This window comes from Cervus elaphus, chromosome 20 (assembly GCF_910594005.1).
Source record: "Cervus elaphus chromosome 20, mCerEla1.1, whole genome shotgun sequence".
Taxonomy (NCBI): domain Eukaryota; kingdom Metazoa; phylum Chordata; class Mammalia; order Artiodactyla; family Cervidae; genus Cervus; species Cervus elaphus.
In genome coordinates, this window is record NC_057834.1 from 32967972 (window position 1) to 32992871 (window position 24900).

The 24900-nt window shown below is 54.8% G+C and overlaps 1 protein-coding gene across 1 annotated transcript; it reads right to left on the minus strand.

Moving 5' to 3' along the window:
- Window positions 1-186: 186 nt before the first annotated feature.
- On the minus strand, window positions 187-24430 carry LOC122677388 (sodium/potassium-transporting ATPase subunit alpha-2). The gene is made up of 23 exons (XM_043877407.1): window positions 24281-24430; window positions 19447-19551; window positions 19189-19248; window positions 17577-17780; window positions 16787-16900; window positions 16401-16535; window positions 15589-15706; window positions 13361-13629; window positions 12290-12488; window positions 12053-12162; window positions 11790-11924; window positions 10572-10761; window positions 10280-10455; window positions 7037-7173; window positions 6441-6591; window positions 6190-6358; window positions 5804-5958; window positions 5426-5549; window positions 5078-5223; window positions 4743-4873; window positions 3196-3297; window positions 3010-3101; window positions 187-2185 (listed from the first exon to the last, which is right to left on the minus strand). Exons 1-23 carry the CDS (start codon window positions 24290-24292, stop codon window positions 2157-2159), a joined length of 3063 nt encoding a protein of 1020 aa, XP_043733342.1. The 5' UTR covers window positions 24293-24430; the 3' UTR covers window positions 187-2156.
- Between the last annotated feature and the right edge of the window lie 470 nt (window positions 24431-24900).

Below are 24900 nucleotides of genomic sequence, written 5' to 3' on the forward strand. Positions count from 1 at the left end.
AACTTCTTCCTTTCTCTCTTGCTCCACTGACATCATCTGTTCCCAGGTTGCTTCCCTCTGATCCTTACCTCCTGCCCTCCCTGCTGCCTCCTCTACAAGCCAAATCTTGCCACAGCACACACTTCAGCATCACAGTTTGGGAGGGAGGCAAGTGGTAAGTATAAAAATCAGACTTGTGGAAGGGACTTCTTTCATAAAGAAATGCAACTTTATTGTTTTCAAGTACATACACAGTGCCTCAAACTAATATCTTACGAAAGGTCACCAAGTAAAGGTCTTGCAGATGTTTCTTTAACAAACATAGCAGATGATAATTAGCCCATGCATTCACTATTGCTAAATGGATATTCCTAAAGTGTCCAAAGAGTATTATTTTAGGAGACTACATGTGCCACCCCTAGCAGTATTGTTTATGCTCTTAATTTGCTAAACAAATGCCATCTTATTGATTGTGCAAGATAAACCTTTGTCCATGGTCAATAAATCTCAAATCCATCAGGCCCAAATTAATATGGTTTCCCGGTTCGTTTTCTAAGCCCCAGGCAATGACTCGTTATTTCAAGGTACTTCGGATAAACTAAAATTCCAGTGTAATGAAGTAATAGCCTTTGGGAGGTTGTTTATGGGCCTGGTGTTTATCTTCTGTGCTTCCTTCCTTTCTGCCTTAGGTCTTCCATTTTCCTTAGGCTCTCTCTCACACTCTGGGTTCACCTAGGTGTCTCTCTACAGGATATTCCCAATGCCTTCTAATCTAAGCCAGGCTTAGCGAATGGGCAGCGCTGCCAACAGCACAGAGGGGAGGTGGGAGGAGGTTGAGGAGGAAAAGCATCTTCCTGTAGGGACCTGAAGCCAGCTCCCTGTCTCAAGGGAGAGTGGGCACAGTGATCACAGCGTGAAGGGCATTTGCCTGGGCGGAACAGCCCTGCCATCTGAGAGACCAAGGCAGGACTCCTAATGCTTTCTCTCTCTTGTCCAGAGGTTCTGACCACGTCCATGACCTAAGCTCATTCTGGAAGTGTGTCCCTGGAAGACCAGACGTTTCTGGAAACTTCTGCACCCCCATTCTAGCCCATGGCCTGGGACCTTCTTTTCCAGGGCTGGCCTGGCAGTGCCTGGGGGTGGCGCAGGTTCATCCGGGTGGCATGACGGAGAGGTGGGGAGGGGCAGGAAGTGCGCTGGCAGCGCCCCCTCTCAGCCCCGCATGGAGCTTCTGAGGCCTTGGCATTCTAAAGGCCAGGGTATGACCAAGGATGCTGACAGAGAGAGCTGGAGTTTCCGTGACACCCGGGCCTTGGGGACCAGCAGACCACAGAGCAAGTGTCTGTGGGGACCGCCACAGGCCCCGTGAGTGTGCAGCCTAGTGACGCTCCCCAGATCGCTTCCTGGCCCTGCCTCTGCCGCCCCTCTCTGACCCTGGAATTTGGTCTGCTGGCGGGGTACTCTAAAGGGCAGGACTCAGAGCTGGGGCCCAGACGTCAGTGTCAGATGTCCTCTCATTGACCTCTCTCCTTTTCTGCCCACCTCCTCCACCATACCTGACCCTCCCACCTGTCCGAGCAGCTCTCCTCTAGCGTTTCCTAAATGGCCTTGACTGGCAGACAGGCCAGCTTCTCCAACTTGTTCCCTTTCTGGCCTCAGGTCCTAGCACTCACCAGGTGGTTTCCAGGTCTGAAGGGGAAGCAGGGGTCAGAGTTGAGCGGGAAGCAAATGAGGGGTAAAGGTCAGAAGTGGGGTGAGGCTGGGGAGATAAAGGGACCTTGGTGATCGGAGACAGCTCCCCTCCTCCTGGTTTAGACAGACCCCTGCCTTTTGGTGTTGATCTGTTCTAGTGGGAGGTGGGGGTGAAGGGGCAGGGACTGCGGAGGGCTGGGTTACCCTTCAGTTCCTTGGATAAGACAGACAGCACGTGGAATGGAGCAGGATCTGGGGAGGGGATCCTGACATGTAGTGTCTAAGCTGACTGCTTCTAGTTAGGCCTCTGGGGCAATCACCCCAAGCTAAGTTACCCTCTCCCCCAACTTGGCCTGCTGAGTTGCCTCATTCTCTCGCCCTCCCCCCAAAACACCCCAGTGTTTTCCACCCCTACCCAATGCCATCCTGGTGACACCTCCAGGGCCCCCCATCTTCTCTGTGCCTGCTTCTTTTTTCCAATGGGCTCAGTAGTAGGTCTCCTTCTCCACCCAGCCTGTTAGAGAGATGAGGGGTGGGGGCTGCAACATGAGCTTAGAAACAGGCTCCTAGCACAGGGGACGGTGGGCCCAGACTGGGATGGGGGTGAAAACAGAAATGCCAACAGGGACTGTTTAAGTAATAAAAGAGTTGCTTAAGGGCAGCCGTCCATGGCTGCTGTGCAGAAATGGGGCCTGGGGTCAACAGCACCTGTGATTTTTCAGGAGAAGTCAGAAATTCAGATTTTATGTGAAAGCCCCTAGGTTTTGGATATTAGGCCAGTTGAAAAATAAACAAACAAAAAAACACCCGCACCATATAGGGCAGCCAAGCCAAACAATATCCACGGACCATATTTGGCTTGTAGGCCATCCGTTTTCGACCTCCAGTAAGTGACCAAAAGTGCTTGTTGGGGGAAAAAAAACACTTGGTTGATGATGGGACTTGGGAGGCCTGCGCTGCAGTGCCAGTTCTGCTGCTCCTCCCTTTTGGACCCTGAACGAATCAATTCACCTCTGCCCCTCTCTTTGTCTGTAAAATGTGGAGGTGGGACTAGATGACCTCGGAGGGCCCTTCTAGTTCCGATGTTCTGTGATTCCTGGCGGAAGGTGGAGGGCCTCAGAGACCAGCTGTGTGTTAGGTGGGACCGGAATCTGAGGGGAAGAGGTTCCGCGGAGCCAGGCTCCAAGGCCCAGGGAGCCCAGGATGGAGGGCCCGGAGGGAAAGGCGCAAGGATCCGTAATAGGGATGGAGTCCGCGTTCAGAGCCCTGGAGGGGTAGGTAGCCGGCAATGGGGGGCTGCACTTTGGAGAGGCCGGGGTGAGGCACGGGGGTGCTTACCACCCGGATATCGCCGCAGGATCAGCTTCCGGACCTCATCATAGATGAAGATAAGGAGACTATAGGGGAAGGCGCAGAACCACCAAGTGACCCTGAAGGAAACAGGAGTGTCAGGAGCATCAGAAGTTGCTTCCAAGGGTCCAGAACTTGGCTCCTAGCAGGGGGCCCTTCCGAGGGTTCACTCACTTGAGCGGGTACATTCGGAGAGCCACACCCATGCCCGGGCAGTAAGACAGAAAGGCGGCCAGTGCGGTCTCCTCCAGGAGCCCAAAAATCAGAATCTTGTTCCTGGAAAGGCAAAGAAATGAGGGTAAATAGGATTTGAGGGGAGGGCGAGAAGGGGCGGGGAGCGGGGGGGGAGCAGAGATCCAGGGTGACCCCTGGTGGTGGAAGGGAGAGAGGCGGGAGGAAATGCCAAGGAAAGGCTACAAACGATGTCTTCCCATGCCTGCTTCAAACGCCCTCTTCTCATGCTAAATGTAACCAAAGAGAGATTGTACTTTTTCTTCCCACTGGTTTCACCACCGATTGTTGTCTATAACACATACGTTCATTCATTGAAGAAATGTTTCCTATGTGTTGGGTGATACCCAGCCTTCACAGCCCTGGACTGGAGAAGCTTCCTTCTGGAGAATGGGGGCCTGCCCTCAGGCATCTTATAATCTTGTTAGTGCTCCAGGCACCTGGCCTTTGAAAGTGTCGTCTCCTCAGCAAGATGCTTTGGAAACTCCTTCAGTTCAGGACCCATGGATGTCTAAGAAGGTTCTCAGTGTCTTCTGCAGCCCCCGGTAGCTGCTAGCCGTAGATGCTCGATAAAGAATGGCTATGTTCCCTGCTTGCTGTGCCCTGCGCAGTAAGGACTCTCTGCTCCTTGCTCTCTTCTCCCTGCCTTGTCCCCATTAGTGATTTTACCTCCGTGGAATCTTTTTCTCTTGTGCTACCTTTCTTTATCTAACAAACATTTCCCCTTCTTCTCCCTAGGATCTTAATGCCATTAACTTCACCAGAGTTTTGGCATCTTTTTTTTTTTTCTTCTTAAAGTAAGAAATTGTGACAAAACTCACGGGAATTGTGCCCACTGTTTGCAGTAGTAGAAAAGAAAGAAAATGGGAATGATACCTTCAGCACTGATCACCATCCAGGCAGGAATTGCAGAGGAAATCCCTGAGTGCCCCCCAGATTCCAGGCTCTGTGACGGGTGAGGCACCCAGTGTAACAGCTGGGGGCTCAGCCATTCCCAGCTGGGTGACCTCAGGCATGTCAGAGCATGGATGTGAATCACCTAGCACAGTGATTGGCACCTGCCACTCACACTAGTAGAAGGCCCTGAACTTGACTCCGCGTAACTCTCTGCCCTGCAAGGCAAGTGCTATAAACTGGAGCCACCTGCCAAGTGGAGAGGCGCACAGGAGCTCCTGTATTTAGGACTGGCCCAAGGGTGAGGATGGGTGAGGATTAGCCTGTAAGATGGAAGGAGTGGAGAGAAGACGTATGGGGAGAAGATGAAAAGGAAGATGGAAGACCATAGTGAAGGAGATTTTAGAAGCAAATTGAAACTCATCAGAAATAGTCATAGCCCTCCTTCCTCTTCTCTCATCTGTTTCCAACAATCCTACGGATATACAGCTGGGCAACTGCAGTCTGAGACTCCAGCAGATCTGGGCCTATGTGGGTGGGTGAGTGCACCCCGAGTGTGCTCTGCCCGGTGGGCGGGGCTGGTGGGCGGCGCTCACTTCATGCCCTGCTGGAAGACTGAGTTGCGGCGGGTCTTGCAGATGATGAGGTCAGCCCATTGCACGACCACAATGCTGGCAAAGAAGGCCGTGTGGCACGTGAACTCCACCACCTTCCGCTGTTCATAGGTCTAGGGGAGGGCAGGCAGAGAGAGCGGTGAGAGAGTGAGAGGAAAGGGGAGGGCCAGAGTTCATTGTGCTCCAGGGCAGATGTTAAACCCTGGGCACCTACACCACCCTTAGCCTCCAATCCCACTGGCCGCAACTGACCACTCCTGCCAGGCGTTCAGCCTCACCCTTATACGCAGGCATCTGCACTTACACAGCCCACTCACCCACTCCTGTCCGTAGCTGTCCTCCAGGTCATTCATGGACCGGTCATCCCAGTCCAGGCGGATTCCCAGAAGCCGTGAAGGCAGAAAACCATTCTCTGCCAGGATCACGAAGTAGGTGAAGAAGCCACCCAGAGCTTGGATCATCCCTGTGAGCGGGCAAAGGACAAAGGGCAGGGCCTGGATCAGAGCAGGTAACAGGGTGGAGCCAGCCCCTATGGGCCAGAGATGGACATCCCTGACCCTTCGGAGGTGGCCCCTGTTCTGGAATTTTGCAGGGGGATCATCCCTTCAAAAGCCAGGAAAGGCATCCTCTTGGGGTTCCCTCCTGAACCCGGGGTCTGGCCGCACCGATCTGTCCATAGGCCATGCTGATGAGCCTCTCATTCACCAGCTTGTCCGTCTGCGGGTTTCTCGGCTGCCGCTTCATGATGTCACTCTCAGCTGCCTCATAGGCCAAGGAGATGGCAGGGACCTGTGTGAGGGGGCCGTGGAGGGTGGGGGGCATTTGAAGGGAGAGGGTGGGAGCAGAGGATGACCAGCAGTGAAGAATCTTTGACACAATTCAAACACTTACTAAGTTCCCCAAACCCTCCCCCCGCAGGCCTGTGCTCGTCTTCTCTGCAACGCTCACAGCCTGCTCGGGTGCCCCTGCTGCACCTCTTCCTCCCTCTGCTGCCTATCTCTACCCACTGCACCCCCACGACCTCCTTCAACCCCTGGCCTCACCATGTCAGTGCCCAGGTCAATGCAGAGGATGGTCACGGTGCCCAGAGGCAGGGGGATGTTGGCGATGATGAACAGCAGGAAAGGGGTGATCTCAGGGATGTTGCTGGTCAGGGTGTAGGCGATGGATTTCTTCAGGTTGTCAAAGATCAGGCGGCCTGTGGGGAGGTCTTGAGGGCATCAGGGAGACTGGAGGGACCCTCCTCACCCCTGGCTCCTGAAAGCATGGCTGCCTGTCTTCCCAGTAGGGGGAGATTTTGTATTGGAGCTAAATCAGAAGGTGGATGCCCGAAACCCTGAGTTGAGTCTGTAGTTGAGGTAAAAGGCAGGGAAGCAGCTGTGCCAGCTCGGACATCCGGGGAGCCACCCCAGCCTCTGCAGTCCCTCACCCTCCTCCACGCCGGTGACGATGGAGGCAAAGTTGTCATCCAGCAGGATCATGTCGGCGGCCTGCTTAGACACGTCGGAGCCGGCGATGCCCATGGCGATGCCAATGTCCGCCTTCTTCAGCGCCGGGGAGTCGTTCACCCCATCCCCCGTCACCGCCACAATGGCTCCCTGCGGAGAGGGTACAGCCAGAGCTGGGGGTGCAGCCCCTCACACGCCTGGCCCTGGCCCTGCCCCTTCCCCCCACGCTCACCTGCCTCTGGCAGCCCTCCACGATGATGAGCTTCTGCTGAGGAGACGTCCGGGCAAAGACGATCTCCGTGTGATTCTTGAGGATCTCGTCCAGCTGCTCCGACGTCATGTCCTTCAGGTCAGAGCCGTGCACCACACACGCCTTGGCTTCTCTGGAGGCAGGGGCAGAGCCAACTGATGCCCTGGAGCCGGGCACCCCTGCCCCTCCTCATGCTGCAGGGACTCCCCCAGCTTCAGTCCTCCTCTCCTCCTAGAGCTCAATGCCCTGCCTTTCCCACTTCCCTCTTAGAGGGGATGACGCGCAGTCCTCCCCGTGTGGCGTCATCATGGTCATCGGCACAGCGTGTGAGGCCAGGCGCTAGTTCTTTTACCCGTATCTCACTCCTAGAGCATCCTGGCAGCATAGAGACTACCCTCATCTTGTAGTTGAGGCAACGGAGGCTCAGGAACGGAAAGTGATGTCTTCAAGGTTACACAGCTCAGCCTGGCCACCCACTCAGGACCGGGGAACCAGAGGTTAGGACCAGATAGCCCGGGATGCTCGAGCGTCCTGTGGGAGAGGCTGAGTTGATGGCGAGGGGCCCTGCAGAGCCTCACCTGGGGTTGACTTGGCTAACAGGAATGTTGAGCCGGGCGGCAATGTCCTCCACTGTCTCGTTGCCCTCTGAGATGATGCCCACGCCTTTGGCAATGGCCTTGGCTGTGATGGGGTGGTCACCGGTCACCATGATCACCTGGCAGGAAGAAGAAAAGAAAAAAGGAAAGCAGCATTAAGGTTTTTTTCCTCCTTTTATTCCTTCCCCAAAGACTTCCAACTAGATAGTGGGACTGGAAGTGGGACCAGTGGATAGTGGATAGTGGGACTGGATAGTGGGACCAAAATGACTGAATGGTGTGTGTTTGGGAGGGAAGAGGAGAGAGAGAGATGTTAGGTTGTGTTCAGGAGATACAGAGAAAGTTTGCCTAAATGGAGGAAAGCCTCTCTGATAGAGTCACGAGTTAATGAGGGTCCCCTGGAAGAGGAGCCTCTGGGATTGTTTAGGAGTTTGGATTTCATGGGATCGAGGTTGTCAGAGTTGGAAAGACTCTTAACAGCTCCTTCATTTCACTGATGAGGAAATAAAGGCTTCGGCTGTTTGTTTTAGCCCCTTCGGTTGCAGCCCCGTCATTGCTGCAAGTCCCAGGAGCCAGGATGGACATGGCTTTCTTAGTGCTCAATGTGAGGGCTGCTGGCATCCTGACTGGACTGGGCAGGAATGGGAGGGGACACCGCCTCTGTCCCTCCGTCTGCCTTCCATCTCATGCTCCTTTGCCTCTGCCATCCCTTCCTTCACCATGGGGTTCCCTGCCTCAACCATGACGATGTTCACTGCTGCTGCTGGAGAATGGATGGAGCTGGGTGAGGTGGGTGGTTAGCATCTGAGAGGCTGGATAAGAGGCTTTTATAAGTGCCAGGAGATCAGACCTGGCTTAGGACAGCATTTGCATGTGGGGGTTTTGGGGGTGAAACCCACAGATCTGAGAAGGAAGCTTCTTCAGGCCCCACTGCCTTCTCTTCCACCCCCAAAGGCCATACGGGCCTCCCAACTGAAAGACACAAGCGTCTTTGCAGTCCTCATCCTTCTTTGCCCCCTGAGGGGTTTGGCGCTGTCCACCACCCTCTCCTGGAAGCCCTGTCCTCCCTTGGTAGGCATATTCCTGCTTTCCCAGAAACATCTCCCCTGGGCATCTTACAGACCCTTCCCATGTCAGGGCAAATAGACCTAGTTATCTATTGCCACCACCCTCACTGAACCTGCCCCTCTGCTCCCCACCTAGGATTCTGTCCCTCTGTTCACCCAGTCCCCCTGTCTTTTGGATCTCCCTTGCCTCTGGATTTGAGTTTGCTCACCAAGTTCTCAAAGCATCTCTCAGGTCATTTCCTTGCCTGTGCTATTGTGTTAACTTCTTACACTGTCTCCCTGACTGAGTTAACTCTCCTCCAAGTGCAGCCCCTGCTCCATCTAGGTCTAGCCTCCTAAGAGCTAGCCCTGTCCTGTGATACCTGTGACTCGCAGTGGCTCGCGGGGTAAAGCCCAAGACTGGCATTTAAGCAAAGTCCTTCCAGCTGGTCCTGGCCCTGGCTCCGGTCTCCATCCCAGCCGCTCCTCGGCCATCTCCCAGCGCCCCCCCACAACGTGCCCTGAACAGTCCAACCACGGCAGGGTACATGCTGTTCCCTGCTCCTACCTTCCGCTCCCCTCCTCCTTTCAAAACGCTCTTCACCCTTCGAAGACCAGATCAAGTATCATGCCCTCTGTAAAACTGTCCAGTGCTCCAAGGTGGACTTAACTGCTCGCGGCTGCTCTGAGTTTCCCGGACATGCTTTCCCTAGGCCTGGAGACAGTTCTGATCATGGCAACAGGCTGCCTGGTGACAAGGGGAGCAGGGGCTTTCCGGATGAGCTGGCTAGGCTTCCTCTAGCCAATCTCCCTCTTAACAGCAGTTTTATTTTGGGAAAGCTACTTACCGCTCTGAGTCTTAGCTTGTTTTATTTTTAAATGGGAGCAGTGATGCCTACCTTACAGACATAGAGTGGTGGCAGGGTTCAGAAATCACATATAAGTACATACATACACACAAGCGCTTGAGTGTATTGGTTAAAAAATAGCAGATGCCTTGGCTCAAATCCCAGCGCTACCACTTACTAACTCTGAGGCCTTGGGCATGTTACTTTAAGCCTCAGTTTCCCTTCTGTAAAAAAAGGGAAAATCGTAGTGCCTACTTATAGGGTTGTAGTGAAGATCAAATGAGATCATACAGATTTGGTGCTTAGAATACTGCCTGGTGCATATTCCAGTGGTGGTTGCTGTTTAGTTGCTCAGTTGTGTTCAACTGTGACCCCATGGACTGCAGCCCGCCAGGCTCCTCTGTCCATGGGCTTCTCCAGGCAAGAATCCTGGAGTGGCCTGCACTTCCTACTCCAGGGATCTTCCCGACCCAAGGGTCAAACCCATGTCTCTTGAGTCTCCTGCATTGGCAGGCAGATTCTTTACCACTGGCGCCAATATAAAGCCTCACAAAACAATGGGCTCTTTTTATTATTAGAGTATCTGACCCTTAGCAGGTGCTCAAAGACCCTAGCTGTTGAAATTGTTCTGTGATTAATTTCAAGGCATCTTTCTCCCAGAGGGATCATGAGCTCTGGAGGCCAGGCACTGTATTTTATTTGTTTTTGTATCCCCAGTGCCTGGTTCAGCCCTCAATAGACAGACTGAGTTGAACTGATCTGGGAGTAGGTGAGATGTTGAAAAAGGAGGAACAAATGATGGCCTCAGAACTGGCACCAGCACAGGCTAAGAGTGGTAAAAAGCTGTATCTTGGAAACAAGAAAGTAACCACGATGGAAGGAACTTTTGTTTGTTGAACACCAGCACCTTGAACAGAGCCTGGTACAGACTTGGCAAACAATAAATATTTGTTGAATGCAGCACCCGTGTAGCACAGAAGAGGGAGTGGTTGTTGAGAGGCCTAATCTCATCCCAAGCAGCTAGAGAGAGGGAGCGGGCAGTGACTGGGAAGGGGAAACAACCAGATCTCCAGCAGGGGTGCCTGCCCAGCTTGAAATCAGAGTGGAAGGAGCTGTGCCCCGGAGAGAGAGAGGATGGGCGTGGGAGACTGCTTACTCTGAGCAGAAGGACTGAGTGGGAGTCTGAGGCAGGGCTGAGACTCCCCTTGCGATGGACAACTCCTCTTGCTCAGTGGGAAGGAGGCCACCAGTGGTTGGGTCTCCCCAGGGCAGCAGCCCCCATGTCCCCTGGACCTTTGGTGTTTGGCAGGAGGGACGAAGTGAGGCCTTACCTTGATGCCTGCACTCCGGCACTTGCCCACAGCGTCGGGCACGGCAGCCCGTGGAGGGTCAATCATGGACATGAGCCCCACGAAGCAGAGCTTCTCCGTGGGAAAGTTCAGCTCGTCCGTGTCAAATTTGAAGCCCCGAGGAAACTTTCCAGAGGGCAGATTCAGTTGACAAAAGCCTGAAGAGGGCAGATGGGAGGAGTGAGAGCAGGCTGGTGGTCGCCTGGGTGTCCCCCGGCACCTCTCATCTCAGAGAGGCTTTTCTGAGCCCTGCTCCCTGCTTCTGTCCCCTCACCCAGGACGCGCTCCCCAAGTCCCCCCAGCTCCAGGTAGGCATTCTGGAAGGCATCTTGCATCTCCTTGTCCAGAGGGATCTCCTTGCCCTGCACCAATATGGAGGAGCAGCGGTCCAGGATGCGCTCAGGGGCCCCCTTCATCACCAGCACGTGGCTCTGGGGGCTGTCTTCTCGCTCGTGGATGGACAGCTGGAGAGAGAACAGGCAGTTACAGACGGGGCCAGACTTGTCTCAGAAGCTCCAGGGCCCAGCATGGGGCCTGGGAGAGAGCAGAGGGTGGTAAAATCCCCTTAATAAAATAACCCCTGAGCCATTGACCACTCTCAACATGGGGAGAGTCTCTGTGTGTGGATGGGTGTTTGGACCTCATAGTCATAACCCTGTAACCTGAGGGTCACTTTCCCATAGGAGATTTATTCACTCAACAGATATTTACTCTGATCACTTAGGACAGGCCCTGGGCTAGGGGCGAGGTGGCTCTGTCATCAGCATGCCCCGTCACCATACTGGGTTCAGGGGGCTTTACCCACATGGCTTTTTAAATTTTATCTATTTATTGGCTGCACTGGGCCTTCGTTGGTCCATGAGCTCTTTCTCCAGTTGCGGTGAGCAGGGTCTGTTCTCTAGTTGCGATGTGTGGGCTCTCATTGCCGGGGCTTCTCTTGTGGAGCATGGGCTCTAACGCACACGGGCTTCAATAGTTTGCAGCTCTTGGGCCTTAGAGGGCGGGCTCAGTAGTTGTAGTGCCTGGGCTTAGTTGTCTTGAGGCAAGTGGGATCTTCCCAGACCAGGGATTGAACCCGGTCCCCTGAATTGGCAGGCAGATTTTTAACCACTGGACCACCAGGGAAGCCCCACCCCTATGGTTGAGGCTGCTGTCCTGGCATTTAACAGAGACGGGCAGGCTGGGGGACACCTTAAAGATATTTCCAAAGTATGATTCAACTGAATGGAATGGAAGGGTTGGGGGACTGGAGCCAGAGGATGTGGAGGAGAGTTCAGAGGGTGGCAGCTCATAGTAAAGAAATGAAGGTTTGGGAGCTGGGGACAGGAGGTGGTTGTAACCAGACGTCTGGTCACCCATGTTGCCGGGGGGATGAGGCAGGGGTGAGAGGAGGTGATGCTCAGATGGCCTCTCTCTGCCTGCGGATTCCCCCTTGACTTTGCCCCTCACTTCCATCCCTTCCTCTCCCCCTGAGCTGGCATCCAAACCCCACCTGGTACTTATTGGTTGAGTTGAAAGGGATCTCCGCCACCTTAGGGTTTCTATCCCTCATCTTCCTCACGGAGCCGCAGGACAGCTCAATGCACTTGAGGAGGGCTGACTCGGAGGCATCACCTGCTGTGTCCCGCTGCCAAAGAGAAGAATTCAGTGTCACGGTGGAGGACCAAGCCCGCCATCCTCTGGGCAGCCACAGGGTGTGAAAGGGGAAGCTTTGTGTCAGGCAAGGGGGTAGACTGTGGGGACCCGCCACCTTACCTTAGACACAGAGATGTTTTCCTGCCCTGCCTTGAACACAGCACGGTTGCAGAGACCAGCAATCCGGGATAGGGCGGTCCACGTCGGGGATCGTTTGTCAAAAGTGGCCCCTGGGAGGAAAGGAGGGAGAAGAAGGAGGCTGGCTCCCCTTAGAGCCCTTATCTCATCCCACCCACCCTGTCAGCTAACCCCGGTGCTCTGAACATTCCCCCCACTCCGGGTAGAGCGCCCAGTCACCAGACTGATCTTCCGTGGTGTCGGCCTCATGGATCTGATTGTCGAACCACATGTGGGCGACGGTCATGCGGTTCTGGGTGAGGGTGCCCGTCTTGTCGGAGCAGATGGTGGAGGTGGAGCCCAGGGTCTCCACCGCCTCCAGGTTCTTCACCAGGCAGTTCTTCCGAGCCATGCGCTTGGCTGTCAGGGTCAGACACACCTGGCAGAGAGAGTGGGCAGTAAAAAGGGCTCCACCTGGAGCTGGAGATGACCTTGTTCTTACCCCAGACCATGGCTCTGTCCCGCCTCTCTTGATCCTACTCCATGAACATTGAGAGGGACCTAGGTGTAAGTTGTAAACGTGTTCCACTTTAGACGTGTTGAGCTGAGATCATGAGTGTGTATTTAGGTGAAATGTCCAGTAAGGAGTTGCAGATACTTGGCCAGAGCAGGGTGTAGGTGGGTGCATGTCATCAACGTGGAACAGGCACCAGGAACTGGGAGGAGAAGCGCTCACTCGGTGCGTTAGGAGAACAGAGCACTGAGGCCTGATGACCAGCGGGGGCGGGGAGGAGGAGGAGACACTGGGGGGAACAGGGGAGAGCAGAACCAGGGTGGCACCCTGCCGCAGCCGTCCGCGAAGGAGAGGATGCTGGGAAGGTGGGCAGCAGGGTCCATTTCAGCAGCAGAGTGAAGGATGGGAGCTGAGGAAAGGTCATTAGATTTGCTAGTCAGTCACTGGTGACCTTTGAGAGAGGCTTGACAGGAGGGCTGGCCAGGACGAGCTCCAGATGGCCGTGGAGAGATGACTAATACGAGGACTATGAGGAAAGGTGACTTGAAAGAGCTCTGGGAGAGAAACTGAGCACTAAGACACAATCCAGCCTGAGACTTTTCTTCCTCAAACTCTGAGCCAGGTACCAAAGTGGACTTTTTCAGACTCACATTCTAAGCCATGGAGTAATGAGAAATCGAATGTGTGATTTTAGGGGCTGGAAGTGAAAAAACTGCAGGAAAGCTATACGCCTCTCTTGCTTTTGAAGCAGGGGAGCAGAGCCCTCCCCAGGTAGCCCCTCAGCCTGACCCACTCACGGTGACAGTGGCCAGCAGGCCCTCGGGCACATTGGCCACAATGATGCCAATAAGGAAGATGACCGCCTCCAGCCAGCTGTAGCCCAGGATGAGAGACAGCACGAAGAAGGAGACCCCCAGGAACACGGCCACCCCTGTGATCAGCTGGATGAAGTGCTCAATCTCCATGGCGATGGGCGTCCGCCCGACCTCCAGGCCGGAGGCCAGAGTGGCTATACGGCCCATCACTGTCCGGTCACCCGTGGCGATCACGATGCCCCTGGCAGTGCCTGCAACACAGGAAGGGACACCAGGTCGGTACCCTGGGGATCCTAGGAACCGAAGTCCCTTCCTGCTTCCTGGGAGAGGAGCACCAGCACAGCATGCGTGAGCCAAGGACTCCCGTCCTGGAGGGTGCCTCCTGAGACGACCTCCCTTGGCTTCCTCTCCCAGGACAGAGGGCCAATCCCAGAACTCGGTGCAACAGCCCATTATTCTCTCCTATACTTGGACCTGGGGTGGGGCAGGGGAGCAAATCCTTGCAAATAAACTCAAAGTTCACATTGAGGAGATTCAGTGAATGAAATAAAGTATTGCCTGTGGTTATTTCAGTAAAATCAGTCTCATCTCTTAGATCTTGTGTGTGCTCAGTCGTGTCTGACTCCTTGTGACCCCATGGACTGTTGCCTGCCAGGCTTCTCTGTCCATGGGATCTCCCAGGAAAGAATACTGGAGTGAGTTGCCATTTCCTTCTCTAGGGGATCTTCCTGACCCAAGGATCAAACCCACATCTCTTGTATCTCTTGCATTGGCAGGTAGGTTCTTTACCACTGCGCCACCCGGGAAGCCCTAATCTCATACTTGCTATCATTTAAAAATATAACAATATTTTTGAACACAATATATTGTGTTCATAAATAAACTCATAAGTAAAGCACTTATGGATTTTCCCTGTAGTCATAAGTTTTTCTTTCTCGACACTAGGTACAAATCTCTCTAGAAGAAGCTAGGCAACCACTAGCTCTTAGGTAGACATTCCAGGGGTACTCAGGGGAGGAAGTGCACTGTTGCAGAAAGCGCCTGCATTGGAACCAGCCAAACCTGGGTTTGCATGCTTGTGTGAATTCCTTCCTACTCACTTTAATAATGAAATGAGACAGTGCTGTGATATACCCTAAAGCAGCATCTGGCACATAGTGGGCACTCCAAAAACATTAGTTCCATTCATTTCCTCTCCTCTCTCCAAAGTCAGTTCAGGGCAATCAGTGGCATGTTTTACGAGGCATTTTTATCAATTGTGGGAAATGCAGAGCAACTTCCAGAATCTCAGTACATTAAAACTTTAAGAAACAACGTGTGGTGATTTTTTTGCTGTGAATCCAACTTGCTGAAGGAAAGGAAAAGCCCAGAGAAACAGACACACAAGAGAAATGAGATACAAGAAGGAAAGGTGTGTGTGGGGGGATGGGGAGGGGGAGATACGAGGCCTCTTTGACCCACTTTCTGAGGCTCATCGTCTAGTCAGGCACTTCCTCCCACCAGCTCGGGTCCTGCCTCCTCTCCGAGCCAGCCCCGACACCGCTCACAACCACAGAGGGTGGGGTTTCGGGTCACTCGGTGGTGACAGCTCCAGGACCTCTTCCTGGCCTTTGGTCATCTCTAGAAGCCAGAGCTGAGGGCCCGCTGGGCAGCCTCTGCGTGACCAACAGTTCCTTTTGGTGAAGCCCAGGACTGGAGGCGGCCTGAGGAAAGGCCTGAGTGTTCACCTGGACCGGATGCTTTCTTACCCCTTCCCCAGTCTGGGTCCTGGCCAAGCAAGGGTCAGGAGATGAAGCAACTAGTCCTAGAACCAGGAGCGAAGGGGGCCATCAGTCAAACCAACGACTTCTAGGAGTTGGGGCTGGTTTGGAGTGTGTGTGTGTGTGTGTGTGTGCGCGCGCGCATAGTGGTCTTGGCTCATATCTGAAGGCTTGGGAACCCGCTCTGTCCTGGGGTGGGCGGAACAGAGCCCTTACTGTGGGGAGGTAACTATTCCATGGAGTCACACTGCCCCAGCCGATTTGCTGCCCTCTGGAGAGATTATTCCTGTAATACTCAGGGCTCCAGACCCTTTGATCCCCTTCTCCACAGCCAGGCTCTTGACAAGCAAGCATGGCCACAGCCCCCAGTCCTGCCTGGGGACCCAGGATTCAGGCTCCTCCCAGTGCTGCTGCTGGAAGCCGGGGCTCCCCACCAGGCTGGCCTCTCACCTTCCACGCAGTTGGTAGAGAAGAAACAGATATTGCGGGTCTCCAGGGGATTCTCGTGGGTGAACTCGGGGGAGCGGGTCTGGGGTTCTGACTCGCCTGTCAGGGAGGAGTTGTCCACCTGAGGAGGAAGGCAGTGTGGGGTCATCCGACGGGCAGACACGCTTGCGGACACACAGCTGTGTCCTGACTCCAGCCACACTCAATCACCATGACACTGGAGACAGAATTACACTTGCTCTCATCACATATTTATAGTGTTACTCAGCTATTGTCCCTGCTCTGGTTTGGAATCTGGGCTCACTGACTTCTTCTGTGACCTTGGGCTGGTTACTTAACCAACAGCGCTTCTGTTTTACTCATCTTTAAACGGGCATGGAAGCAGAATTTCAGCACCACACAGCTACAGGGGGCACCACTAACGCTGTAGTCTGTGAAAACGGCACCGTCTAGGGTTGTGTGTGGCAGGGCTTGTGTGACCAGGCGCAACACCCCTGGGTGACTACACCATTTGTGCAGAGTTAAATTCGATAGCCTGTGTGAACGGCTATAAAGCATCTGACCCATAATAATACTCGATAAATCGTTGCTATGAAGTGGATATCAAAGGAACACCCAGGGGTGCAGAGCATCCGTGGCACACAGATATGAGAAAGAACGTGCCAGCGCTAGCAGAAGATGAGGTGGGGCTGGGCAGGGCGGGTAACTGACACCCGGACCTGAGGCTCCCAGACGTTAAACCTCCCACTGGCCCCTCTCAGCTTTAGACAGCTTGCTTTTTAGACTCAGCCAGTGCTCTGACACGGCGCCCTCACCTTACAGCCGTGAGAAGAGATGATCCGGAGGTCGGCGGGCACGCGGTCTCCACCCTTCACCTCCACCAGGTCTCCCACCACCACCTCCTCCGCGTTGATCTGCATCTTCTCTCCTTCTCGCACCACAAGGGCTTGCTGTGGGGAAGTCCCGGGCATCTCAGGTTGAGCTCATCTCTACCCCGACCTTCCTCTTTCACCAGTCTCCCCCCTCACCTCCAACCCCACAAGGAGAAGGACAGACCTGGCACCCTTAGCAACAACATAGGTCCCAGTGTGGAGACCTGGAGGGTCTTTTCCGCCCAAGCCTCCATCTCTGAGCACAAGGAGTTGAGAAGAGCTAAGCCAGACTCTCCCAGAAACCTTACGCCCCAGCCCCAGCCATCTACCTGAGGCACCATGTTCTTGAAGGAGTCCATGATCTTGGAGCTCTTGGCCTCCTGGTAGTAGGAGAAGCAGCCAGTGACGATGACCACAGCTGCCAGCACCACGCCCAGATATAGCTGGTAAGGAGAAAGGTTTTGAGGGACCTGACTTTTCCTGGCCCTAGAGGGCCAGCTGCCACTCAGGATGAGAACTCAGCACCGCCTTTGTTTGTGTCTGGAAGTGAGAGTGGTGGAAGAAAGTCCTCTCTCCCATCTCCCCCTCAATCCTCTAATCCCCAGCCACCTAAGACTAGAGGGAATGGGAAAATTGTATGGAGTTCCCAGGACTAGGACTTCTCGAGGGAGGAAAGACCTGGGGGTGCAGACAAGTCCACTTAAGTGTGAAGGCACAGGGAGGGACTGTCTCCACCACGAGTGTGTGTGTTGAAGGGGGTGTTTCTAGATGTGTATAGAAGGCTTCCTGGTGGCTGAAACGGTAAAGAATCCACCTGGATGTCAGGAGACCTGGGTTTGATCTCTGGGTCAGGAAGATCCCCTGGAGGAGGTCACAGCAACCCACTCCAGTATTTTTTCCTGGAGAATCCCATGGACAGAGGAGCCTGGCTGGCTACAGTCCATGGGGTCGCAGAGTCAGACATGACTGAGCAATTAACACTTTCACTTTCAGAAGCCTCACCCAGTGGGACTGTACACGAGGTCTTGCTCCCTGCCTCCCCCTGACCCACAGTACTGAAGATGTAGGGCTAGAGGACAGAGTCACAGGCTGGCCCGGGGGTCAGGCATGCCCACTCACATTGTCGTTGGACGGTTCGTCCTCCATGGCAGCCTGGATGCCGAAGGCCAGGAAGCAGAGGATGGCCCCGATCCACAGCAGGATGGAGAAGCCCCCGAAGAGCTGACGGCAGAACTTCACCCACTCAGGGGTGGTCGGGGGTGGGGTGAGGGCATTGGGTCCATCCCGAGCCAGAATGTCCTGGGCCCGCTGGTTGGTGAGGCCCTGAGGGAGGTGAGGAGAGGTGACGGAGCTGAGCCCACATCCAGAACCCACCTGGCCCTTCACCATTTCCCGCCAGGAACCTCACAGGGGCATAATGTCCAGGTGGAGGGAGCAATCCCACCCGGTTGGAAGGGGTGGGGGTCATCTGGAGAGGCCACATGGAGGAGGTAGCATTTGCAATGGGTGTTGGAGGTTTTGAAGGCTGAGGATATGGGCTGTGGCTCCCCCAACTCTGGGCACCTTGGGTTGAGACACATTTTGGTTAGGGCCCCAGTAATCTCCTCTGGAGGCAGCTTGGATAAGGCTCTCTGGAAAGACATCTCAGTTGGCCCCCCTGCCCCCCACCCTGCCTCATCTCTCTCTTCCTTCAGATTCCCCCCTTCACCAAGGACTCAGGAAGGTCCTACATTACTACATCAGTGTCACACAGCCTCGGTTACCACTCATCACTTTCCCCAGAAAGCTTCACCTGGCTCTGCACCCTGAGCCCAGGGCCCAGACACCCCTCTCTGGTTCCCTCGCATCCCAGGCATGATTCCAGGGCTGCACTCAACACAAGGCACTGAGCTGCTAGACTCTGCGCTCCTTAAAGGCCGAAGCCACTTCTTAACTATTTTTCTATCTGTCCTCTTGCTTATTCAATAAATGTGTACTGAGCACCTATGTGTCAGGCAATAGAGTCAGAGCTGGGCTCCAGGGATAGACAAGGTCCACAGGTCCCTGCCCTGTGAAGCTTATGATCTCATGAGGGGATACACAATAAACAGACATTACTGCCAGACAGTGAAAAATGTTATTCTAAAAAACAAGGGAAGGTAAAGGAAGGGGGCATAGAATTTTCAAAAAGGCAGTCAGGGAAGGCCTACATTTTTGATGAATGACTTACTACTTTTCAAAATGAAGGGCTTAGTAATGTGACTGTGCCACCAACTATTGACATAATCGTGGGAGGTTACTCTCCCTCTCTGAATGTCCTTGCTTTAACGAACAGGGATCCACACCTGGCTTGTCGTAAGAGTCAGGAAAGTAGGTAATCTTATCCCAGTGCTACATGCATAGTGGGCGCCCAGCGCTTCACTGTGATGGCAGGGTTCCCCCACTACTACGGGTATGTCGGTTCCACGAGAGGAGGTGTCACTGAGCTGCTGCCCAGAGGCCCTCCGCGGCCTTGGGCTGTAAGGAGCCCTGGCTTCCAGGCAACCAGGGAAGGAGCTATAGACTAAGAAGCAGGGGATCTGCTCCCTAGTTTTGGCTCTGCCACCAGCTAGTCCCTCATCTCTGGGCTTCAGTTTCCTTAGCCATAAAGAAGGGGGGATTTGAATTTTAAAGCTCCTTTTTTCCCCAAGGCTGTCTCAAGGAAAAGGTTCTCTTACCTCTTTGGTGCTTCCCTAGACACCCCTTCACTGACCTTGGACAGATCCACTTGGTACTTGCGGCCCAGCTCATCCAAGGACAGCTTGTGGTCATCCTGGGGAAGGGAAGGCAGGTTGCTTTGGGGAAGAAGCCTGAGCGAGTGTCTAGAAAGCATCTGAGGGCAGTGGGAGCACAGCAGGGAAGCAAGGAGCATGCAGGCCGGTGCAGGCATCCGGGAGCCCACGGGCTGCGGGGGCAGCTCTCCCAGCGTGGGAGACTTTCCCAGGGCCTGGCAGGGTAGGCTGGGGCTCACCATGGCCACCTCCTTCTTCAGCTCATCCAGCTCCTTCTCTTTCTGTTTCTTCTTGCCGCCCCCATTTTCCGCAGTAGTGGCTGCAGGCGAGTACTCCCGGCCGGCCTGCAGGAGGAAGGGAGGACCTGGGGAGTTAGGGAGGCTCCAGCCTCTATTCCCACTGAAGGACTGGGAGCCCAGGCACTGGGAGTGGAGGCCAGCGGATTCAAAGTCAGAGCTCATCCCAGGGGAGGAGAGGGGGTGCAGGGTGGCGGGGACCCCAGGCCCTCCATTTGCAAACTGTTGGCAGAGTCCTGGGGCTCTATGTTTGAACTTTAGGAAAGGCCGAGGGGCTCAGGACTCAGGAGCCCACTCTTAGTTGTTGAGTAGCTGGGCTTCTGCTAAGATTTTGTTTGTTTAAAGAACCCTGCTCTTTAAGTAAAATAAACAAAAAGCTTAAAAACCACCATCCTACACTATTTGGAGTTCTGGAAGGGAGTGGCCAGGGTCGGGGGTTCATTGAGGAGGTAGAAGCACCCTGTGGGAATGTCTTTGTCTCAACGTGTGACTGCTTGACTCAGAGGGGAGAGGAGAGAGTTATGAATTTGGGGGGTAGGAGTCTTTGGGGAGTCAGGGATCAGGGCAGGGAAGTGTCTAGAGGAGGAGGGGCGCCCTAGGGTGTGGTGGTGGAGGGTGGAAATGATGGGCAGGGCTCATGGACTGAGAAATCAGTAGCTGAAGGGTCAGTGCGTCTGGGAAGTGGGCATCAGAGTGTCCTGTTAGGCAGGCCTGCCAGTGATGGGGTGAAAGGCGATTCACAGAACATGAAGCCTCAAAGCTCAACTGGGTGAGGAGGGGACTGGGCCCTATTTGCCTAAATAGATAAGAGATTGTCTCTGAGGATAAATCTAAAACTGAAGATACATGGGACTCCTAGGCCCAGGCATTCCTGGGTCCTCAGGTGAAGTCAGGTGGACATTCTAACTGGAGTTTCCTGAGGTCACCATTTCCCCCTCCTCTTACGGGTCTGTGGTCTCCTCACCACCCCCAGGCTGCCGGGGTCTCACAGGGGACTTTGTGGGGAGAGGGTGAGGAAGTTCTCCTTCCGAGGAGTCTTGGGTGATAGGGTAGGAGGGGGCCGAGGAGGCCTGGGGTGGTGAGACCCGTGCCTCCTCACTGCCTCTTCTTCCCCAGGCTCCTTTCCCAGCTCCTTCAGGCCACCGTGTCCCTGTCATCGAGGCGCCGCTCACTTCCTGTTCTGGACCCCAAGTGCCCGGCCAAATTGGCAGGGATTAGTTTTTCTACACTAATGTCATTCATTTTTCTTTTTTCCCATAAAGAGAGGATACCTGGGTGGGATTTACATCAAGGGCTTTGTTCCCACCGCCCCCCCACCCCCACTTTTTTTTTTTTTTCAGGATAATGCTTTAAAAAAAAAAAAAAAACCTTTTCTTTCAGAGCAGTTTTAGGTTGACAGCAAAGCTGAGCAGAAATTACAGGTTCCCATTTATCTCCTGCCCCCACGTGCAAGGCCTCCCCTACCATCAACATCTGGCCCCGGTGGTACATTGCTACAATGGATGAACCTACATGGACATATCACTATCACTCAAAGTCCATAGTTTACATTAGGGTTCATTCTGTGGATCTGGATGAATGTGTAGTGACATATGGGCTTCCCTGGTGGCTCAGCAGGTAAAGAATCCACCTGCAATTCTTTCCCATTGAACCTGGGTTTGATCCTTGTGTTGGGAAGATCCCCTGGAGAAGGGAAAGGCTACCCACTCCAGTATTTTTGCCTGGAGAGGCAGGTGGAGGAGGAGGCCAGAGGAGGCTGGTGGGCTACAGTCCATAAGGTCACAAAGAGTCGGACACAATTGAGCGACTAACACTTTCACTATAATGACATACATCCACTATTATAGTATACAGAGTAGTTTTACTGCCCTAGAAATCCACTGTGCTCAAGGATAATGCATTTTTTTCCCCATCAAAGAGCAGCAATCCAAGGAATGTGACAGCTGCCCTGATCACAAGAGATCATGCATCTAGCACCTAGATTCTAGCACTAGGAGAAATAGAAGTCTGACCAGTGAAATCAGGAACTGGGATGGGGGCAGTGCAGTGAGAGGTGGACACCTTTATCGCCTAGATAACGCCTAATGATCTATTTAGAAGAATGTGAGCTCTTCTAGGCTGTGTTGCTCAGAAATGCTCTTTTCAGCAAAGATGACCAGTAAGTCTTGCATTTGTTTTCATGTGAAGCATCTATGAATCAGGGCTATTTTTGGCTTCCTGAAGGCTCTCTTCCTGGGGAGACTGAAGCAGCTCAACAGAAGGAGTGGGGAAGGGTTGTGAGTAGCACCTCTCCCTTCCCCAGTGACTTAGGGGGGCTCATTTAATTGAATGTTTTGAAAAGTCCTGGATTCACCGATCTAATTCTTTGGATCCTGTCCTTGGTGGGACAGGGCTGAGAATGGTTGAAAAGCATTCAAGAGCCAAGAGGCAAGAGATGAGGCTAAACAAGCTTCTCTGTGACCCTCCATGGCTCCCAGGGTAGGATGAGGCCTGAGCATGCACAGAGGAGTGGGCTCTGACTGGGGGCCAAGGAGCCGAGCCCAGAGGATTTCTGCGTCCTTAGGTATGAAATAAAGCTTGTGAAAACTGGAATCAAAGGTATGGCTTTAACAATTTGCCAGCCCACGTATGCATGTCTGGCATGTACAGACGGTGGCTGAGCAGCAACCCCTAAGCGCCCACCCTGCTCTCTTGCAGGCAGTCGCAGAGTTGGGGACACACCGCCTCGTCCCCTCTCCCATCCTGGCAGAGATCTCGGGCTCTGCAGCCAGGAGCCTGCAGAGATCTGGGGCCAGCGGGCTGCTCAGGCAAGAAAGAAAGAGAGGAAGCGAGGACCACCCCCCCCTTTCTTCCTCCCCCATCCACAAGTCCACAAGTCCCCCTCTCTGGACCTTGAATGCTGAAGGAGAACAGAGAGTTCTTTCTGAGAGAGCCCAGGGCCGGCACAGAGTGGGGGCCGCTGGAAAGCCGCCATCGCTCCCCCCACGGCTGCCCTCCGGTGGCAGCTGGATCAGGCTCCCTCCCCACGCGGCTGTCCCTGCCCCCAGCTCCCACGCTGCCCTTGGAGCCACTGGGGGAGGCGGTGACAGTGAGCCCTTGCTCTTCAGGGAGAAGCAGGGTGTGGATGGGGGTGCCTCCCCTCTTTGGGGGTCTCAAGGCTGGTTGAACTCCAAGCTCCAAGCCCTAAGGGGCCCCGGCCTCAGTCTGAACAGAACCAGACCTACTCCCTGGCTTGCTACTGAGGGTGGATGGGAGGGAATTTGTGGGCGCTGGGGGAGAAGCGCAGGCCCCTGAAGAAGTCAAGGTCAAATCACTTCTCAAGCAGGACTTCTTGAGCTGGGTCCACCCCGTGCGAAGGCAGGGAGGGGAGAGGTCAGAGGCCCTGCGCCTCAGCTGGGGACTCCCGCTCCCTGGGGAGCAAAAGACGTCAAGGTGCAGCTGAGAGTACCCGGACAGCGTATCTTCCCACGGCCGTGAGCTCTTCCCCTGTGAAGCCCACTCGTCAGAGACCCTCACGTGCCCCCACACGGTGGTATCTACGCCCACTCGCGCACGGAGGCCTGCGCGTTTGCAAAATTGTCTCCTGAGACACAAACACAGGTGCTCACCCAGGAATATCTGCATCAACCGCAGTCTATGGAGAACACATGAGTCACCAGCACACAGACACACAGACACACACACACAGACACACACACACACACACACACCAGTTCTATTTATAGCTCCCAGCCCAGCTCAGGAACCCTGGTGTCCAAGCTCAGAGTTTTCCCAGCTGCTAAACTTAGTGCAATACCACGTCCTTGCCTGACCTTCCCAGCCCCAGAGATGCCCCCACAGTTCCCCACTGGTACCCTCCTTCCTCAGCACCCTCCCATCCCTGTCGTCCCCCAGACCCTCTCCCTCTCTGCTGTCTTCGGCCAGCTTTCCACACCGCCAGGCGCAGGATGTAAAGGCACTGGGTCCCTTTGCTCCATATGGAAATTTCATTTCCAAGAATTCAAAGCCCTGGCCCTGCCCCCCTCTGCCCTGGTGGTTGTTAATCTTCCCCTTGGCACACTCAGCGCTGCAGAATGCCACAGGCCGGGGTGGATTGAGGGGGGTGCCGGCAGCTCTCACCAGCCTCTGGGAAAGTCCTCGAAGTAGGCGGCTTGGAGCTGGAGGACAACGCTGCCTGGGATGCCCAGCGGTGCTGGACAGGGGGGCTCAGGGCACATTCGTCTCCCTCCACACACTCCTGCCAGCTCTCCTGGGAACTCAGGGTCCCTGGAGCCGCTGTGCACAACTGTTTGGTGACTCAGGAGTGAATGGCCCCTGTCCCTCTCTCCCACCTCACACTGGGCCCCCATCCCCTCAGGCTGAGACTCCCGGAGGAACAGATACTTTCAGCAGGGGGCGAAGGTGGGGAGGATTTGACAGTTCCACAGATCCCTGCAACTGGGAGGCCAGGGGATGCAGCGAGAGAGGGGATGGTGGGTGTGTGGTGGGGAGGAGCAGGGACAGAGATGAGGGCTGGGGAGGAGGGCGCGCTGGAGGAGATGCTGGACTGGGGGGCTGCTCCTGCGGAGGTGGAGGAGAGGGCAGCGCTCGGTGGTGAACGCTGCGGGTCTGTGCACACAGCCGTAGCTGGAAGACTCTGCGTTTCAAGTTCAAACCGGCCCACTGCTCCTGGCTCCACATCCCATCCTGACCTCATCCTTTCCCTCCAGCCTCCCTCACCATCCAGAGAGCCCTGCTGCTCCCTCCAGAGTGACCCCTGCTCTTTGGAGATACTCACCCCACGGCCCATCTTGGGGCAGAGTGGCTGAGGGACCTAGACGGGAGAGGTCGCCAGGAGGAACCCAAGCCCAGACCACCAGTCTGGGGCAGTGGCCAGAGACCCCGGCAGACAGACCGAGTCAGTGAGCAACAGGGTAGCTTTAAATAGGTCCCTCTCCCCCTCTCCCCCGCCTTCCCCTTCTCGGGAAACGTTTGTTGAAACAGGATCTCTGAGGACTCCTCCCCTCCCGCCCCTTAAGCAACTGGCCCGTGGAAGGTCCATTTGTCCTGCTGGGTGCTCCCCCTGGGCTCCCCTCGCCCTCCGAGGCCTGGCACCTCCGCTGAGAGCAGCGGGTGGGGGCTGCGCCCCGTGGGGAACGCGCCCGTTGGGGACGGGCGCAGGGGGACCAGTCCTCTCAGCCTCGTAGGGGCCGGAGCTCATGAGGTGTGACACCTTCATCTTAATTTCCTGATGGGGAAACTGAGGCCCAGGGAGACTGAACAGTTTGAGCTGATGAAACAGAATCAGAACCCAGGTCTCCCGAGTCTGTATCTAACCTCCCAGAAAAAGAAACGAGACTGTTCCCTGCACTGTAGGTGGTGGGATGGCCGAAGCCAGGGAAGGTAGCATTGGAGCCC

Excerpts from the sequence above, each read along its gene's own strand:
- LOC122677388 (XM_043877407.1), bottom strand. Across the intron at positions 17,781-19,188 it reads ACCAAGTGGATCTGTCCAAG|GGCCTCACCAACCAGCGGGC; the intron begins GTCAGTGAAGGG and ends CACCTCCCTCAG. Across the intron at positions 5,959-6,189 it reads CGTCACCGGCGTGGAGGAGG|GCCGCCTGATCTTTGACAAC; the intron begins GTGAGGGACTGC and ends ACCTCCCCACAG.